General features: G+C 45.2%; 1 protein-coding gene across 1 annotated transcript in view; it reads right to left on the bottom strand.

The window, feature by feature from the left end:
* The window catches only part of vg (transcription factor vestigial), a 58,502-nt gene that overhangs the window by 34,925 nt on the left and 2,376 nt on the right, over positions 1–21,201 (bottom strand). The window contains exon 3 of the mRNA XM_046609213.1: positions 16,468–16,980. Within this exon, the coding sequence (XP_046465169.1) occupies positions 16,468–16,701 (234 nt within the window). The 5' untranslated portion in view covers positions 16,702–16,980. The remainder of the gene's footprint in view (positions 1–16,467; positions 16,981–21,201) is intronic.

The raw sequence follows: 21,201 nt of genomic DNA, 5'->3' as shown, positions 1-21,201 counted from the left end.
TTCAATTATCGAGCTCGGATCAGGGTAGAATGATCGCTACATCTGCAGGCTGCATGCGTGCGTTGCGGATTGAATTTACCGGGAGATTGATTTCGTTATATCGTGCATGCTTGGGTTTTCAATGACCTCGCAGAGACGCGACTTCGGTTCTTTCTGTACACGAGAGATTAGCGACTCAGCGACTCGCGGAGCCTTTTCATTCCCTCAATATTCAAGAATTTGTCGCTCGGTTGAAAACCGTTCAGGTGGGTGGTACATCAAAGCTGTTCCGTAGAACGCCGCCCTTCTTCGCCACCATTTTCCCCTCTATAAGCAACGAGGTACTCCGACGATGCCTTCTTATCCCCCCCGGCGCCCGAGGGCCAAACTTGGTAATAATCATTTATTATCCCTTTGAATATAATGAAAACAACAATGTTATGAAGTAAGAAAATTAAGGCTTTGTTTAAAAATGAGCTGCTCTACCCTGTTGTACTTGCGCGAGGCCTCTTAATAAATTCAAAGTGTAGGTATACGGGTGCTTTTTTTCAGGCTTCGCGTGCTTCGAGAAAATTGTAACGACAGGGATGCGAGGGATAGTAAATTATGACGAGAGGAGATGGAAATTTGGCGAGAACTTGAGTTTATTTTACCTTTTCCCGCACCTCGGTGAATTAACAATACGCATATTATACGCTGCAAAGCTCCAATTATGTCTCCGGTCTAGCAGCACCATCTGGTTTTCATTGCTGTTACGAAGGCAAACGGATAGCGTAGAATATTTTTCCTTCAGAATAGTGGCAGGGACAGATCGCGTATTTCGGAGACGAAAGCCTCTGGAGCTTTTGGGAATGCACCCTCGTTAATAAGAGCAATTCCCCGCATATTTCCGCTCTCCATGAGCCACGATCACGAACGTGGCAACGGTGTACCGAAACTGGCCAAGCTTCCGAAGAATGCTTCGACCGGGCATACTTTCATTAATTTCGCATGTCTCGGCCACGACATCGTTATTCCATTGACGATTTTTGCCATTCGTATCGCACGAGCAACAAGTTGACTTTTTTTCATCATATACTACGAACTCGTAAAAAAAAAGAGGCGAGAATCAAAAGCGCGCGATTGTATGAAAACAAAAGATTTTCACAAAATTTGACCCACTGCCGTTTCAGTGGCGGGTGAAAATGACAGTGTTCGCAACTACGATTGTGCAGGGTTGGCGGAAAGAAATTCAAAAATTTTCTGTAAAAATACGAAATACAGTGTCTTGGTCAATTTTTCGTACTTTCTCGAACAAAGCCACAAGCACAATCACACGCCCTGTAATTTGCCACAGTCTGAAGAGATTTCGTAAACTTAGAGAAAGTAAGAATAATTCCAAAAGACGATTTGCCGTGTTTGACGGAGGTCCGACATCCCCTTAATTCCTTTGTAGGAAAGTTTCGCCACTCGCATAATTCGCTCGGTCGTAGCACGTGTGAGTCTAGAAACGGAATGCGTAGGTTACACCGAAGTTTCGCGGTAGGTACTCCATAGGCCTAGAGGAGTAGGTCTCTCTATATCAGTGAGTAGATTCGCACGAGCCTGCGGAGCCAGGGCTCTGTATTAACTCACTTTATGCCGAGGCGTTGGTGCTGCTACAGAGGTAGAGACTAGGAGGTTAGTTCTAGGTGTGCCAGCGAGCCCTAGACTCTAACTTGGATAACTTAGCGCCGTAAGATCTAAGATCCAAGATCCTGGGACCCACGCACCGAGCTTCTCACACCCTCCGCATATCGTTGGGGTAAATCGAGTGGAAATTTCCCGTTGCTCCGTATCTCCGTCACTTAATCGTTCGAGCATCAGGAGTTTCCGGGTTGAGATATCTTTATTCTTCCGAAGAATTATACGAAATCGCATTTGGTGTAGCGACTGGAGACGTGTAATACAAACAGTATAAAGCGACGACGATGCTCGGTTAATTTTTGATTCCGGCGAGGCGAAACGTGACGTTTAGCCCGTACAAAGTGGCCGAGGACAGGTTCAGCTGTCCGTAACATTCGCGTTCGTGCGAAATTTCCGTTAACGCTCAGTTCTGCCTGTCTGTGCAGTCTTGATCTCTCGGGGCAGTGGAGGTACTATTTATATATCTGTTATACGGTGGGCCGAACGCGTGCTGCGAGGAGGAGGAAGACTTTGGGCATAAGTCATTAACTCTCACATCAGAGGAAGGCGTAATATGTTAGCGTCACCAATGACAACTCAACGTTTAATCACTTCACACCTCCTCTTGAATTCCTCGAATTGTTCTCCCGGTGTAGGAAAGTAAAATGATTTAACGACGGCAGATCTGCGGCAACCGCCACGCCGTCAGGCTCAAGTATTTTACATAAAGGAATCAACCTACGAGCTTTGCGTGCAGCTTGCAAAGCTCCCTGTAGCCCGACTTGATACATAACCCGGCATCTGTTCGCGCGCAAACATTCGTGTACGTACGATTGGAAAAAGGATGTGAGATAAGGCGCAGAAGCGGCTCGGAAACCGCGTTGCGGAATAAAAGGTATCCGCGGACGATCGCCATTCCACGCGCGACTTTGCCAATCGATGATCCCCGTCAATTTCGTATTCTCCTCGAATTCGTCGCTGTGCCTCTCGAAGTCTCGACCACACCGCGTTCGCCATATTCACGTACATTTCCGCCTTTTTCCCTCCCGTTTTCTCGCGGTTCTTTTTTCTCCCCAGCTCCTCTCCCGCCGCATTTGCCCCCCCCCCCCCCCCCCCCCCCCCCCCCCGAGCGAGGCTACTTAGTTTGCGAGGTAAGAGGCATAAAATACGTCGTGGTATCGTAAAGCACTCGGCTGGCACTCGGTAACCAGCTTACAAATGACTCTCTTAATGCTTCGTGCCTACTGTATATTTTACTGGCGTTTACGCCACGCCATAACTTATACTTTCCGTCCGTCGCTGCATCTCGCGTCGCTTACCTACACACACACACACACACACACAAACATATTTGTATAAGAAAGAAGAGATGAAATGGAAAGAGGGATAAAACCTCGGAGGAAAGAGAGTCTCTCCCTGAACATCTCGCGACGTTTTCCATCTTAACTGGAAGTGCACCGTTAGATCTAGTTTCTTCGGGGGCAAACCCCGAGCGATCGATCAGCTATCACGCGCGATATACAGACATGTAACATAAGTTGCAGCCTGCCGCATGCCGCGATCTTCACCGCGGCATGTACCTAAAACCGAAAAAAACATAAATCGCCTAGACGATCGCACGCGTAATGCCGTCTGTAAATTATTTCCCTCGCTATCCTTTCACGCGTTGAAACAATGAAGCGATCTTCGAAACCGTCCGTCTTCCAGCCTCTGCATCATCTTGTAATATGAACTTGGTATTACGTATCATATGCCCGCGCGGCTTTTGGCACCTACCCAACGACGGTGGTTTATTATAGTTTTGTTATGACAGAAACCGGCTCCGGTAAATTAATGCCGAAACAAATGTATCTCGTCTTAAAAGAGTCGGGATGTACCCCCTAATTGAATCGGTAAACACCATAACTTACAGCATAAGTAGTCGCGTCGGGGTAAATCACTTTTTCGAAAATTACACTTCCACCGTAGGGACTTCGGCGTGGTATTAGGTATAATATATCCTTGAATAAATGAGTAAGCACTTTCACTCGCAAAACAATTTGAGTGCTGATAGTTTATCCTGTATTTATTGGTATTATTGTCCCATATATAACGTCGGTATTTACAACAGGAATTTTTAAAACACCAGGACAGATCGCGATGTCGGAATTGCTCAAATCTGTTCCGTCATCTAAAATCGGCTTCGCTGTTGCAGTCGCATCGAGTCTCCTCATTTGCGTGTAACAAAGAATTAACGCGTACGCGTGTAATATATGACGACAATTATTTTAGGTGTAAGGCAGAAGCACCCTTGGGATCGAAAATCTGTTCCAGACGCGTGCCTAATGCTAACGATTCCGTAAAGGCCTGCCCCCAGGGAGTCTTCGGAGGTTAAGAGCGTTTTAGTGCTCACTTAGCGCTTGTACAGACTCGACGGTTGTGAAACGGACCGATTTTCATCTTCGGAACGACGCTGCCTGCGACCTCCTAGCAGCGGATAGCGTTTTTCGATCGACGTACATACCCCTGTAATAAAAGCAAACAGAAGTTGCAGAATTCACGCGTGTTTTTCGGTGCAGTTTTTACATTTTCGCAAAGTACGGGCGAACTCAGCAGCTCCGACTTTCGAAATAATTCATCGGTCGGATCGTATCTCGGGGTAAAAATTTCAGACCATGTATTCGCGATAGGATGCTTTTTTGCGCAATGTCAACGATTCCGCCACCCAGCTGCGGCAGCTGGTTAGCGATGCTACAAATCATACGTAGCAGACAGCTACGTGCTGTTCCCGCGCGGAAATTTCCCCCTTTTCCTCGTTGCAATGCCGAGTCTCGTCTGTCCGTGACATTTGCAACGGATGCGGAGGAAACGGTGACGGTTGCGACGCATATTGTCGTTGGAGTTTTAGCAACGTACCGTTTCGCGTTGTCTACGAGGGTTTGTGTAATGCGTAAAATTTGGCAACTAGAAAAAGTAAGGATGCGAAGAAGTTAAAAGATAGGTGCGAAAGTTGGACCGGTTGCAAGAAGAAGGAAATCACCCTTCTAAACAGTAATTGCTAATCGGCTGATTCGCCGAAGCTGCACGTTAATTAACAAGTATAAAATCACGAGGCACTGAATGGCTGGAAAAATCCTTGATATAAACAACGTCAATATCGCAACTGACAGTTATCGTGACTGTAAATGAATTTTCCATACTAATAGAGGACGCCGCGAAATGGTTTCAGCATACACTGCGGAGATTCCGCAAGATCACCGTGCGACCGTGCTTGCAGGGCCGTTTGAGGAAACGCGGAACTGCGGATACGGCCACCACGACTTTTACACCGCTACCATAGCATGTGTGCGAACTTTCCAAGAAGCCGGCACGATAATAAATTCAATGCAGGCTATAAGCTTTGACGATTTTAATTTTTCTAATTGCCAGGTAACGTCTCCTCGCACACGCGTGCGTATACCCATATTTACGCGGATACCTTCATCGGGAAATCGCGTGTCGGAATCAAAGGGAATTAGAAACGCATTACCATGGCTAATGTACGTATTCTAGCCAGCCTCGGCTACTCCGATATCGCCTTGGAGACGGTCGTTGGATATATTGGACACTGCAGGACAGCTGACGTATCAAAGAGGTACCGCCGGAGTGACTGGACGCTCGGTCGGCCCTCTTTACGACCAGATCTGCCCTCTGATACCCAACGAATAATTCCTAATTAATTACTCTGCACGCGCCAGGCCTGCGTTATGCCGCATTCGATTCGCCGAATGGACGAACCCTCTGCGCGACTAGAGTTCGAAGCATCGCGGGATCGTGAAAGTTAAGGGCAAGGATCGGTTCGACGATGCGCCGATTTTCTTGTCGAAGAAATTCAACACGATTTTTTCACTTCGGATGAATTCCGAACGATATATAACGCGGATAGTTATTATGGTGGACTAACTGGATGATTCGCTACAATTTTGTGTAATTGTAACCTTCGCCAAGCTAGTTCGAAAAAAGTGACTTCCTTTCCGCAATGTTAATTTTTTGCAGAATGCCAGCTTTGTTTGGAAAAGAATGTCATGTATAATCGTAGGTACGCGAAAAATTCTCACACCGATTGTCAGAGAAATTTTTAGTTCCGGAGTTTTGGTAGAAAATGAAAATTAGTTTTCTAGCTGTTACGAGAAAGTCTAGTATCCGTTACTATTCTTTCTCATTACGATCACTGTTCCTATATTTTCTTGTTACCGTTGCGAAAATTTAATGCTTGCGCAACGATAAATTGACCTTAGAGCCTTGTTTAACTAAAAAAGTAGAGTAAACCTCGGAAACTGATTTTGCGTTGCAATAACCAAAAAAGGATCGACGGTAGCGCAAAATGGTTAGGCGTACCTCGTTTTTCGTAATTCCAACAATATTCAAACAGTTTTTTTTTTTTAACGATACCTGTTTTACTCAATTTTTCTACTTACACAAATCACAAATGAAATTATTCTCAGTGTAGAAAAGAGACAGGATTCAATGGAAGAGAAGGGAGTACAAGTCGCGTAGTCGACGGAAGACAAAGGTATAATAAGTCGCGCCCAGGAAGCGGTCATTCGGTAACCTTCGCGCGATCGGGATTCGAGATGTGGATCAGACAGAGAAGAGAGGTTCGATAAATCGTCGGCGCCGTCTACAAGCTACCGGCTCGTGGATTGCAGAAGTAGAAAATTCAGAAGCCTCGTTCGGAATTGCAAATCGTGACCAGATGGACACATCCTGTTGCAGGTTTGCGAACAGGACGAAGGAAGAATTCCCCCGCGCTTCCGTCTGCGGAATAATATTTGGGTTACGCAAGCTGGGTTACGCTACCGGTGCGCGATTTCAGCGTCTCCGTCCACGTGTTTTTTTCCACCTATATACTTATGTATAAGCGTCCTGCAGGCTCCTTTATGCCGTCAACCCGTTCCTCTGACTCCGTGATACCTGCACTGCTGCCGTTGCAAAGTCCGCCGTCACGTCCAACCGCGTGACAAACTGCTTCGTGCCCCGTTGAATTGCAGATGGACGGGCAGATGGACACGTCCGGGGTAAATAGACTCCGGTTATCAGTTGCCACGACCTTTTACTCCGTTTTCACCGGGATCGTCGAGATGCGTTCGCCTCGTGACGGCGCTCTTTTGACGCGATCAACTCGCGGCCGTTCAACGTCTCGGAATCATCCTTTTCCGGGCACCTGCACTGCAAAACCGTGTCCGTGTCTCTTTCCAGGATTTCACATCATCCAGGTACTTCGATTCTTTCAGTTTCGATGTTTATATGTATATATATAGGTATACTAACTGACCTGCCCCGACTTCGCAAGGAAACACAAATCTGAGTTAAATGATACACTTGATCAGGTAAGTGTGAAGTGTAAAAAAAAGTGTAAAAAATGGCTTTGTGACCCCAAAACGTACAATTATCCGTTACATCACACTAATGTTATGTTTCACGTATATCCAACCATTTGGTTAGCGCACGCTGATAAAGCAGTCAAACAGTGCTTTTTCTTACGGCTTAATTCACAAATATTGAGAATTCGAAGAGCTCAAATGAAAAACTTACTTCTATCAAAATGAATTATAGCCTGTGTTGCTCGGAATAGTTTAGCTTTTTATTAATGAAAGAATTTTTAAAATCAGCTTAGTATTTTCAAAGATTACCCCATAAATAAAAACACAAGAACTTTACCTCGTTGTAATATTATTATTACTGTATAGAAGTATATATATATATATATATGAGCTTCATGACGATACTTTATACAGTGACTGCACTGCCCGAAGTTTCAAGAATGACAATTGTTCTTATTTTCTTTCTTTCTTTTTTTCACCTTTTCCACGTTTGTCTTGTAAGCTCGGTTACGAGAAGACAATGATTAGGCCGTAAAACCTTTATTTCGGTGTACGTCGTCTCGCTCTGAGAGATCGTCTTGTATACGGTAGGTACTTAGAGACTTCATGGATGCAGGGCATCTGGAGGCAGTGCAAGTGCGTTCCTAATAGAGGCGGGTGTTGTTAAATTTAGAACATCGACGCCAATAACTCAACGGAGTTAATTACACTAGGAGACGAGATTGCGCGGGCGGAGTTATGTAATCAGTTTGCCCGAGTTAAACGCGATGTTTTCTGGGTATATAATTTGACGAAGGGCGTGGTGCGGTGACAAAGTACGACCACCACCCATCCCCATCCCCGTTTACGTTTCCATTTCCATTCCCATCCCCTGCACCCTCGACGCCAGACGCGGGTAATATATTCCTGCAGGACAGCACGTGTCTCTCTATTTTCAATTCGTTATTTCAAAGAATAAATAAAACAAGAGCACAAACGAATGACGGAGAAACGAGAAACATTTAAAGAATTACAATATCAGCCCTTGTTTCGTTGATATTTATTATTACTGTCGCATGAAAATACCCGCGAGGAGATAGGACGCAATCGCCTCCTCATCGTCGAAACTTCACGTGAAAAAAAAATATCACTAATGACGACATTTATATCGTGACGGACAATAATGAGTTTCTTTTTTACACGTAGGTCGAGTTTTTGCACTTGGAAGAATACACAGACGCGAGACGACAGCTGCCTGCTAATCGGCAATAACTCTGTCTTGGATTGGCGGCTCGCGAGACGTGCACCTCGTCCTATATCGCGATCATTAATTGAAAATGAGAATTAAAAAGGGGCTGCGAGTACCATATTTTTTGGCAAACATTTTTGTTTCAACATAAAACGTGTACCTGCCAAATCCAATGTTTTCTAAAGATGAAAAATAATTTTAAAAAGAAAAATAGCACTTACAGCCTTCATCGATTCTCCACTTCAATTTACCGACTTTCGTTTGAAACGAAAAATTCCAAAACATGCCACGGTGAAAATGGAAATTGAAGAAAAAAGTAACTACAGTCGCTTAAATATGGGAAATTCTTTACCGCGGCATGATCCATACCTCATAATGTACGGATTAATGAATTCTGTCGTAAATTATTCGTATTTTGAAACCGTCGACAGCTCAGGCACCTCTCGTTTATTCTCATGCGTATGTATTCCCCCTTCCAAGGATCACATGAGTTTTTGTCTCGACTCGTAGCTGTACCGCTGTAATTACAAGCTGGCATTGGCGGCGGTTTATTGTCCGAAGACACGCGAGCCGGGGCTTTTATATCGGATAATTGTGCTGGAAAAGCTGGCGTGTAACTTTCGATGAGTTCAAGAGAGGCTCGAATGGCCGCGACGAAGCTCGAGCAAAGGAAGACAGACCACTTTCCCGCTTCTACCCGGAATCGCGAGACCACCGTCATACCTTTAGGGAATCGGATCGCGTTTCGATCGGAGAGGTTCTACCGGTCTTGAAATAATCGCTCGATCCCAGCGGCGATCTGTATACCCTTGCCCATATGCATTATGCATAACGATTCGTAGTAGGCTGAAAATGAATGAGCTAAACGATTTTTCCCCGCGACGTTGGCGTCTCTGTCGAGTCAGATTTTCAAAGAGAATTTGCGAGCTGAAAAAAAAATAAATAATTGCAGCACAGAGTCGCAAAATTGACGACAACGATCAGGGCCGGTTGAAAGGTAATCGAAGCAATTTTGTTCGCTCCTTTTTTTTTTTTTTTTTTTCTAACAGACGGTTTGAATGTAGGATTATAAATATTTACAGCTGATGTAGCGTTTGAAAGGAATGTGTCAGACGGGCCGCGAGGAAAACAGGTTGGAAGAAATTTATTCTGTTAAAGCGAGAACAACAAATTACGCCGATAGTTGATCTCTCCTAATGCGACACGAGGGAATGTTAAGAACTACACGTATAACGAAACTCCTTAGATATCCGCTACGGATTATTCCCTACTTTTATAATCGACGCCGATCATTTCTTTTTTCGCGCGGTCGTGTAATAAAGAATAGTGAAAAACAGAGAGAATAAAAATGTCTGTAAAACGTCCGTCTTTCAGAATGTTCCCCCTTTGTGCGGTTTTAACGCGGCGCAGAAAAGGGTAAATGAGCGAACCAGAGCGGATCGAGTCGGATACTCTGGCATAGCAGAGCTGCGGAATTATGAGGAAAATTCGTGAGCCACCGGCTTATAGCTTCGTTTAAATTAAAGTATCACGACTCAGACTCTCCGTGTTGTTCGAAAGACCAAAGGTGCAGCGGCAGCGGTGAAAGAATGCGTTAGACCGCTCATTTAAAATTCCATCAGCATTTTTGAAGAACCAAAAATACTTGACTAATATATAACGCTCGGAATATGTTGTTACCAACGCAGAAAGGGATTTTAAAATCTAGACCAATGTACGCGGTTGCGTTCTTCGGCCTCGGCCGCTGTCATATATATGCCAGGAATGCGAAAGATTCACGCGGTGATGCATAGCGCTAGGGGGTATCGCTGCCAATATTAATTAGCTAGTAAAAAGAGCTGTCATCTCTCGAGCAGCGTTGTATCCTCTATGCGAAGACGACAAACCTCCGCCGCGCGAATCTGCGCGAACGCTTCTTCCGTCAATTATTTGTATTTTTCACCGTACACCGGTACACTGTGAAAAATTTCATTTGTTACAGTAACTAGTAAAATTGAGTGAAACAGGTATCGTTAAAAAATCTGTTTCAATATCGTTGGAATTACGAAAAACAAGGTACGCCTAACCATTTTGCGCCATTGTCGATCCTTTTTTGGCAATTGCAACGCAAAATCAGTTTGTGAGGTTTACTCTACTTTTTTAGTTAAACAAGGCTTTAACGTCAATTTATCGTTGCACGAGCGTTAAATTTTCGCAACAGTTGCAAGAAAATATAGCAACAGTGATCGTGATGAGAAAGAATAGTGACGGATACTAGACTTTCCGGTAACAGCTAGAAAACTAATTTTCATTTTCTACCCAGAACTACACTTTTCGATTGTGGTAAAAAATGAAAACAGTTAAGGACTGAGCGGTAGCCGGAACTAAAAATGTCTCTCACAATCAGTGTAAGCATCCCGCATCCCGAGGAGATCATAGTATACCTATATTAACGAACAACGCAGGAACTCACATATGGCGTAATATTGACAAGCTCGTTGGCGCATGCGTACGAATTTTCTATCGGTTACAACTCTCGACATGCCGCGTGACAGGGGCAGGGGATTACAGGGAGAGGGGAGCGGCGAAACGAACACGTCGTTGTTTAATTTATGTAGGAAGCTAGGAAAGTAAAAAAGACGAGCTACGGCCATGTGAAGTGACAAAAAGAAAGACAGGGGTTATAATTTATTCCCTCGACGATTCAGCTCTGCTCTGATCTTCTCTGCCGTATAGTACTATACCTATATGCAGACTTGGAAACCATCTTTACTTTTTCCCCCTCGCGGAGCCAGAGCTCGCGCTTTTTTCAACGCCTATATATACGAAACTTTCGTCACCTATCTCGGCGTTACGAATTCACACCGTGAAATATACTACTCTGAGATAATATTATTATAACTACCCGCGCCAGCATCAAAGATTGCTAACTCTATGTCGGAATGAAACGAACTTTCCACCCAACCCTCGAGAATTCGAGTTTAAACTTTTTTTTCTCTACCGCAGATTCACAGATCCCAAAAAATTTATTGACATAAAAATGCAAGTCGCTAATATCGGTGCGATTATGTGTACGATGAATTTTCTAGCTCGTTCAAAGTGATCCTCGTACAAGTGATCCGCAATGAACGACCACGTCTACGCAACTGAAACTTGGTTTCGATCGTTCTCTGATAAAATTTATCACCTGCAATGGGATCGAGTGTAAAGTCGCACGAGTCGCGGGATGCCTCGCGACAACGGTCGTATACCTTCGGTAGGGAAATTCAATCAAGTTCTTCATTGAAATTTATAACCGAAGACACGAAGACAAGCGTTGAGTGTACAAGCGTCACCCGAACGTGACGTATAAAGGTATTGCCCGCGTGGCGTATAACGGCTTGTTTTTCCTTCTAAAAAGAAGCCGGAGAACGTAGGAGGAAAGGTAAGAAGCGAAGACGCAGGACTTCGGAGTCCAGATCCCGCCTTGACGATAATGCGGGGACACATCGCCACCTCGGAGCGGCGATCGTAAAACTTGCTCAGGTAAACGCGGTGCCGTTTGAGCTCGAAAAATGCCCAAACTCAAGTCCCAAGGGAGCTGAGGACGGAGATCCGAGGATTCGAGTCGGGAGCCAGAAGCTGGTCCTTCGGGCATTACGATCTCGTCTATTCCTGAGGGAAGGGAATAGACTATCTCAGGGTGCATGTACCCCGCGTGTACCGTCGGGGTGGTCTTCGCGACGACATAGGTTCATTAATTGACGAGATACTCGGAGATCCTCCGGCTGCTGTTGAATACCTGGCCATCCTAGCCTCCGCGTTTACGAGCTTTGGGATAATACCACGCGTTCATAGAGACGTAGGTAGTGAGTAAATCCACTGAAATGATCACCGAAACGAGAGGGTGCAATCGATGGGATGGATGGAGAAGAATGGGTCGACTAGTTGTTGTCCCGTTTCTTCGATATTTGCCGGTCGGTTCCATATTCAAACTGCAGAATATATTTGGAATAAGGTTACCATATGTTTTGTCCTCTTCTTGGATTGAACCGTTCGATACTGGAATCGTACAGACATTGTTCTCGGGGAAAAAATTAGGTATCGTTTAAAATTTCATCAGTTTGCGATTAGAAAAATGCGTCCAAGGGAAATTTCCCGCATTTCGATCGATTTTGTTGCTCCGGATCGCCCGATTATTTCGTCGACCAAAGCCGAACTCGGCGAACGGAAGGATCTCCTTTTGTATTATACGAAGCCCCGTAGCTCATTGGCGCTTATTTTCTCACAGCTGAATCTAGGTATTCCACGTCGAGGTATAAAATCCGTGAACCATGGAGTCAAAAGAAGAGCGCGGGTTGCCGGTTTGCGGCTGTAACGAGCATCGGAATCACGTCGAGCAGTGCTAATGAAGGATAGCTGGTTCTTCTTGCAGCGTCGCGTTCCCCGTTAGTCCATGGCCCGGTATAATACTCGGACTCCTCGATCCTCAGGTGATCCGCAGCCGGTTCTCTTGGCGCGTTTTAACCGCGCCGTGTCCTGCAGCGCGGTCAGCTGTCCCTCAGCTCCCGGTTCCCGAGGACGCTAGTATTATAGCCTGGATACTCGCCGCGAGCTTATCTCTCGGACATCGCCGAGCGCCGATGCAGCTAGACATCAGGCTGCATTTGTGGAACTCACGGTTGAAAGTCATCGGTGCAGGCGGCGGTTCCCGGTTTTAGGACGCCACTAAAACGTTTATGAGTTTATTGTGTCTTCGCAGCGTATCCTGCACCGAGTTGTGCCGCAGGTTCACGGACGCGTCTGGCGAAGGACGTTACGGCTGGTTGACTGATATATACGTAATTCCTTTTTTCCTTATTCCCGCGCCTCTTTTTATCACTCATTTTCCTTTTCGTCGCCGCGCCGGGCCTTTTTTGCCAACGCCTGGCCTAAGTAGTCCATGATGCCTAAGTTCCGACTCCGTTTTTTTCCCCCTAACCGCTTAACCTGCGGCCCCCGCAGCACGAGATATCTGTCGTCACTGTTCAGGGGGACAAGACATCCGTCAAGCGCCTCGAGGAAGGACGAAACAAGACGTATGCATGTACGTACACGTGTGCAGCGTTCACGTGCGCACGTAGAGGGCCCGGGCTACAGCCTCTGCGATGGAAAAAATTTTATCACTGTTCCGTAACTCGTCGCCGGGAGCCGAACGAGCCGAACGAGCCGATCGTCTTCGACGTCACATCACAGCTGAGCCTCGAACATATCGGTTCCGTTGTGTCTTTTGTCCCGTGAGAACTGAGGGTTCGTTCGGAGGGATGGGTTAATTTTAAATTCACGCTGTACGCAGGTTCGTTTTGGGCGATCGAATGACGAGTCTAATGTGACTTTATACAGATGTACAAGCTGGCTGGCATGATATCAATGAACCCCCCTCCAGATACCTCGTAAATGGTAATCAGGTAGTTTATGGCGAGTGACGTGAACGTCAACCGACTTTTCCTATTATACTGCATCTGTCTTACATATATATATATATATATACATACGAAAATTACGACCTAACGACGTAATTAAAAATAATTAGCGTTGTTTTTCTTTGTGTTTAATTAGGTCGATAATCACCTCGATGACAATAGTTCGGAGTGCGGTGTACACATCTAATACAGTCCATTTCGAATATCATTAGATATTGTGGCATTAACAGCAATAAGTGCCATGGCTTGTTAATTAACTGCATGTACGAAAGGCTGCAACAAGTTGCGCGCTTATACGCTTACCTACATTCTGTATTCTTCCGTATACCCATAAAATAATTATTATCGGTCTCACTCTTTTTATTATACCTCCCGAAGGTCGCGCCACGGGCGTTCGAAGGACCCCTGATGCGAACCTCAGCATCTGCACCGGCCACCGTTGCGAGACACGACCTTTATTCTATTTCGAAATTTCTTTATTTCCCCGGAATCACGGACTGCACTGATCCATACTTCCAAGATTAATTGCCGTGGCTGCAGAAAATGTTGAAAACTCGTCGAAAAACTGCACCGAAGAAAGATTTTCCACTACGCACGGAAAGTACAAGCGATAAGTTTTTGCGTTCAATGGTCGGCCGACATTTGAAAAAGTGATGCAGAATCAAGTCATGGGGAGCGTTATACGGACGTTGAAAAATTTGTTTTCATCGATGTAAAAGGAATCGAAGTACTCGATTGAAGGGGTTTGTAATTAAATCATACCCTGTCGCGTGATATAACGACTCCGTTACGTTAAAACCGAGAACCTCGTTAACCAAAATGAGTATAAAAAGCAAGAGAGTAAAAATCTGTGCGCGTTACAGCCTATCCAAAGCGACGACACATCGTCCGCTGTCACTTTCACGTCGTTCATTCGGTTGCTCAAAGGGACGAGGAGACGGTTTTAGTTCATCACCGCGTTAGCCGGCCTCGCTAAACGTTCACTAAACCGCACAGGCGTGGGCGTAAATCATAAGGGTGAAAGAGTAGAAAAAGAAAGAGGGAGAGAAAGTTATATACCTAGACGGCTCGACGCGCAAAGAGGCGACGAGGGAGTTATTCAACGGGTGTCGGGAGAAACAAAGTAAAAAGACACCAAGGAACGAGGAAATTGAAATAAGAAACGAAACGTTATACCGGAGATAAAAACTCGTGTGAGAGAAACAGCGAGGATTTGGCGACGACGCAAAAGTGCGAGCATTATAATATATACCCAAGCACGAAGGCGGTTGCCGGCAAAATAACACTCGACACACCGCGAGGCAAACGCGAGTAAGGTACTCGAGGCACGCCCGACCTCCTACCAGACAGATTAAAATGACACAATGGTCGGAGGGACCCTCGAAAGACGAAGAAAACTATTTCAGGATGAGCAACGCGACTTGGAATAAAGAATTTCCACTTTCGTTCGCCGGGTCCGAATTAGCCTAGCCGGGTTGAGTAATTTTCCAGTACTTCGGACGGTTATCAAACAGCGACAAGTCAACTCGAGTCAGACCAAAGTGACATCGCGGAAATAAATATGGAGGCGCGGACGAACAGCGGTAGACGCAGTGAGTTACGATGTTACGACAAACTTGTCCGCGGGTAAAGTAACACGAGTCTTTTAACGCGATTAAACACCCCCTATCGATCTGGTCGGAGCTTAACGCTGCAGGTATACGGTGTTTACCTGGGGTATTAGAGGAGATCCGAATGGATGATCATTAGGAGGTGTCATAATCCCGTTGTATACCTGTCCACCGAGGATCCCTAGTCCTTTGTGTTCGATTTTTCCACGTCAAGTGCTAATCGGATTAGGGACCGACCTTATTATATTTCTAGCACCAGCCAGTGTCCGTCTCTCAAAAGTCTGTGTCGCCGAGATCTACAGCGGCCCAAACTTTTTAGCTACACATCGTGACAACTGTAAACTGCAGGGAATTTTTATGTCCAAAAAGACTGTATCCCACCCACAACTGCAGTTTACTTATTCATGTTTGTAATGTTTTACTTTATGGTGAGAATTGTATCGTCGATCGTATCTTGGCATATTTAAGCCAAGATACATACCGCACAAATAGAGTGATTGCAGTTGTATACGTATCGTCCGTTTCCGCAACGAAAGGAACGTAAATATTAACACATAAGTAAGTTATTGAAGAGATATGTCTGGTATTTTATTCAAGAAGCGGAATTTCCCTCATCTTTGATGGTCTCAACGATTGGAACAATTTTTTATACTATTTCAACATTCTACCTGATGAAATTCTGGTGGAAAAACAAGGAACTGTGATAAACACAATCGTGAGACAATGCAAGGTACAAGTACCGGTACTTTGCTTGTACCTACGCAAATTGGCAAAGGAACGTATAATCTATGCTCGCAAATTTTTACAAGCTGCAGTCCGATCGTCAATATGATCAATCGCGGTAGTAATTACGAGATCACGATCAGCAGCCGTTGGTGTAGAATCATTTTTCGACGTTTTAAAAGGGTTGCGACATTAAAAAAGGGTAGCATTTGTGCACCGTTTGCGACCACGTTAATTTAACTTTTAATGTCTTCGATTAGAAAATTTACGACCAAAATCGAACTTTGATCAAATTGTCCGATAGAGAATCAATTACTAAACCCAGATGCGGTTCATTGCTTCAAAACAAATGTTTACACGGACCAATTAAGCACGAAACTGCAACCACTTGCCGACATAATGTCAAAGTACGCGAGTATATCCGTAAGGCACCGAGATGAAAACCGGAATTTCCGCAACGCCGCGTAGCGTTGCGATGACAAACCATCCAGCGTACGAAAGATAAAACCATGATTACTCACCCTGTCGTACTGGTGGGTGGCAGAGGCCGTGGAAAAGGGTTGAAAGGGCGCGGGTCTCGCAGGACTGTGATGAGCCGGATGTGCGGCGTGCGCGGCGTGGGCGGTATGGGGGCCGGCGTGGCCCTGGGCATGGGGGTGGGTTACGGCATGGGGGTGGCTCGGGTGCGGGGGCGGCGGGGCCCGCTGATACAGGTACGGATAGTAGGCCTGGTACATGACCTCGGGGCAGCTCATCACTCCACCCGGGCCCGGCCCCCCCGAGCCGGCCTGGCGACCCGCGTAGCTGAACGTCGCACCACTATTCAAAGCCCCGTTGGCCCCGTTTACCCCGTCGACGCTCGTTATGGTTGCCGATTTCCAAAAATCTCTCTTTAGCAACCTGACTCCGAGCTTATTCGCCCCGGGATGACCGCGCCGGTTTTACAAGCCGAGCGGACGCGGCTGGTTCTCGTTGCTCCTCGCCAGTGATTGGTGCGGATAGGAGTTAGCGGCGATTAACGCATGACTCCGTTCCTCGATTAAAAGAGAAAGAAATGAAAGGGTAAAAAGCATAAAAAACAAAAAAAAAAACAAAAAAAAACGTTACACTTTCGATGAAATTTTCACACTTGCACTGTCGATGTTGTTTTGTGGTATTAAAATATAGGTGTACCGTTGACGAGTGTATCGTGTAACTTGACGTATTTTAATTCACAATTAACCCGCGGGTAATCCGTTTTATCACAATTTCAAACACAGGAACGTAGTGGCGCAGTCATTGGCCGGATTCGTTGTCAGTTCTCACGCGATCGAAGGAAACTTAAGGATAAAGTCGTGTGTCGACGATTACGAGAGAAACTTTCCACGTGGTTACGACACTGAAGACCGACGTACGCGATAAATCTCAGCAGCACCGACGATCGCAATGGCTGTACTTGAAATCGTCGAGGTATAACGATTGCGTGCGACGCGTTCCTCGCGGGGAACGAATTCGGTTTCCTGGGACGCGCAGCCCGTCGGAACCAGTCGGTCCACGAGTCACGACGCTAGTCCCTGCGGACCGTCGCTCCGAGTTTCAACCTGTCACCAAGACGTCAAACTCCCTTCTCCGCCCCGCGGGCATCGATCCTCTCGGCCAATCGGAGCCCTCACAATCCAATCTCACGTTCTGACACATACGTTGACGTCCGAAGCTGTTCCTCCTCGGTTCACTGTCTCCGCGTCGTTCGGCGGATTAGCGAGGATACCTCGGAGGATGACACTTCGGGGAGTGCGGTGAAACCGCGCGGAAATATATAGAAAGAACAAAAAAAAATAAAAAAAAAAATGAAAATAAAAAACCGTGCGTGACAAAGAGCGGCGAATTTAATCCGATAAGTTAAACGGTGTGTGAAACCGTTTTATCGATCAACGATCGCGATCGGGATCGGTTCATCGGATCTGCAAGGGCGGATTTCCGTTTTGCCGGGAAATGCTTGAGCACGCGGTGGGTGCTGCTGCTGCTGCTCCACTGCCGGATTAACACCCCCCGAATAAAGTACACCCTGCAGTGCAGGTGGTGGTGTGTCTCTGGTGGGCAAACACAGACTGAATCCCAGAGGCCTGGCATCCCCCTCCACCCCGACGTTTCGCCTCCGGCTGTCTTTTTCTACCGGCGTTCATCCTCTCTTCCTCTTTTTAACACCGGGTTTACTGCACACGGAGCCCGCGGAGGGTCGAACCAGATCGCCTCGGGCTCTCCGTCGGTGCCGCCTCCTGGCAGCGCCGAATCCGACCAATCCGGAGGCCTCTCTTCAACCGCCAATGGGAAACGGACGGGGAACCCTCGCGCCACTCCTACGAGGAGTTCGTATTGATCTCACAATGAACCCGACACCCCCTCCTCGCCCTCCCTCCCTCCCTCCCTTCCGCACCCCGCGGTATTAAGAAGTTCCTACACCGCGGGTACCCGGCTAACCCACCCTCGCACCGTATCTTCCTCTAGAGGCCCCGGTAATGAGTCTTAATTAACAGTTTCGCGGTGTTTCGGGAAGCTTAATTTTCCACCGCCGAGCTTTTACGCTCTCGTTCCAAGACGGAATTTTCAATCGTTCTTTTGTGTTTTTACTCTTTCCTTATTTTTCAACGTAGGTATTTCTTCTTTTTTTCGTTTTTTCTATTCCCGTTTCTTTCCTCCGACAAGTATAATATCGAATCGTTCCTCTTGCATCGTCGCCTCATTTATAAAAATCTACAATATCTCCCAGCCTTTGCAGCGTACTTTGCAACTTCTTTCAAATGCTCTGCGATTGAGCGTAATTTTATTTTATTATTTACCGATTTTAGAAACTGACGGGATTTTAATTGATTCTGCAATGCTCGAGTAGATTGATCCTGTTTCACGGTTGCAGGACTCGATAACATTTACACGTCTTGCACTGATTTGTGTGTCGATTCACATCTTGTTTGTTGGATTATGTGGACTTCCAGGACGCGATTCGCGGACACGCGTTTAAATGATACATGAGAGCTAACGATCTAACCAAATCGCTCACGACGTATTCCGAATCATGCAGCGGGGCATGACGTTGAGATTTTCACACACGCTGATCTTCGTGAAGATATGTGAAGAAGATTAGGAAATTTAATGAGGGTGGGAACAAAAATTTCTCATACTATCAATGTTTTCACGAATTAGCTGATCGAGGCGGAAGTAGATTGAATGCAGACCGAAGCTTAAGCTTGAAAGATCAAGCTTCAAGAATAAATAAGACGTTTTAGACGTAATAGACATTTTCTACCGTAGGGGGTACCAGTGCCAGTTATAACAGGGTGTCAATTGTTACAGTGAAGATTACTCCGCCATGTTGCCGATTATATGCTAACTATTTGGACTCATTTACAGAGATACATACCTGTCCCGCTTTTGTTCACGAACGTTTCACAGAATTTATGCAAATGTTCCCCGTGCTGCGTCCAATTGTCTATTTTTTCTATCCGAAAGTAAATATTTTCCTTCCAATATGTTTGCTTCTTGTATGTAAGCCATGAGTGTTGTTTATAATTGATATAAACTACATCGATGCTTTGACTATCAGTAATGTAGGTTAGAATTTGAAGGTTACGATTCGGAGGACAATATTTTTGTTTGTTTATGTAAAATTCCCGTAAGTGTCAATTGTAATAATGTTCCAATCCTACTGATTTTTCCATTTTCATTCCTTACGCAATTCCCTATCCAATTTCACGACCACCGAGAAGAAAGGAATAATCAAAAAACCGAGTAAATCAATCGAACGATAGTCTTCGGACGAAGATACATTTTGTTTAATCTGCTTGGAGCCGTACTCTCAGAGCAACAAAGAATGACTCCAATGCACTGAGTGTAAAAAATGGACACATATCACTCGCAATAATGGTAGTGCGTTATTCGTATGCGACAACTGTTTGTCTAACTGATACTTTTATTTGTTGTTCAATTGTTGTCATTTACTTTAAATAAGGATAGGGGAGATTGTGGCACGCGAACTCTATTCAGGAATTTTCCAAAAAACAATTTACTTTTGTTATTTTTTGAAGGAGGTCCGTCGTGCCTCGGGACCTATTTTTGTGTTAATTATGGCAAAATAATGATAAATTTGCTCGAGATAAATCAAAATAACTTGTACCCGGTGCTCGAAAGACACAAAAAATAATTAGCGGATCAGGGGGGCTGTCGTGCCCTGGTCTTCCATATAAAGAAGAAAAAAATACGCTACTGACGTCATAGTAACATTCAAAGACCGTTTATAAAGAGAAAATAAATTTGTCCGATAAGATTATCCCGTGATGCGTCTGTGTTTATACAATTGACAGCAAGGCTGTTAGAATTGACAACGGTAAGGTTTCAATTGTAACACGTGCGGCAGTGTCTTAAGTCGATTGTTAATAATAATACCGCGCGTATTTTTGGACTAACAAAAATTAAAATAGAAAGAGTAAAAGTCAATTAATTTGGGAGAAAAAGAATCAGTCAGAAATTATCTATAATCGGAAAAAAAAAATATTTTGTAAAAATTGTTACAACTGACACCGGTCTCCCCTACCTTCTACTCGTGATCGTGATAGTCAAAGTATTAGTCGAAAATACTATTGTTACCTAGAAACTTGCCTCGTTCGCCGGTTCATCGTTGGTGAAAACCACACAGTAGTTATGTGTTTCTGGATTCTATGAGCTAAATAACAATTAACTTGTATCGTCGAATTTGAAACATTGTATACGCCGCATTACTACATACACCATTGCTATTCGTTACTACAATGCCAATTGATCTCAGATTATTCATATGCTCATTCATATTCAGGTAATCCGGTGAAAGATACGGTGCACGGTAAATATGTCCCGTGTAGGTATACATATATGTATATCATTCAAGTGAGGAACTAAAGGAAATTACCGCGTTGATCCGCTGCAGTGCGACACTTGACCGTATCAAATTGTATTCAAACAGCGCATAGAGGCGGCTAATCCGGGTAGCAATTCCGGCGACAGGTCTTCGGGATGGTGGGGAACGACCGGGGTCGGTGTAGCTACTATTTACTATAACACACGCTCACTTGGGGTGTCGAGGAAATCCAATAAACCCGAGGGCCGTGACACGACCCTATTGTAATACGGACACGGTGCTAACGCTTGAGTGGGTATATATGTGTACCGATTATAACGAACGCGTCTCTCTCCTCTTTCTTCGTCTTTTTTCTTCGTACGAATAATTTATTTTTACTCCCCTTTATCTC

Source organism: Neodiprion pinetum, chromosome 1 (genome assembly GCF_021155775.2).
Source record: "Neodiprion pinetum isolate iyNeoPine1 chromosome 1, iyNeoPine1.2, whole genome shotgun sequence".
Classification (NCBI taxonomy): Eukaryota; Metazoa; Arthropoda; class Insecta; order Hymenoptera; family Diprionidae; genus Neodiprion; species Neodiprion pinetum.
Note: the sequence above shows the minus strand (reverse complement) of the source record. Positions and strands in the feature narration are given on the sequence as shown.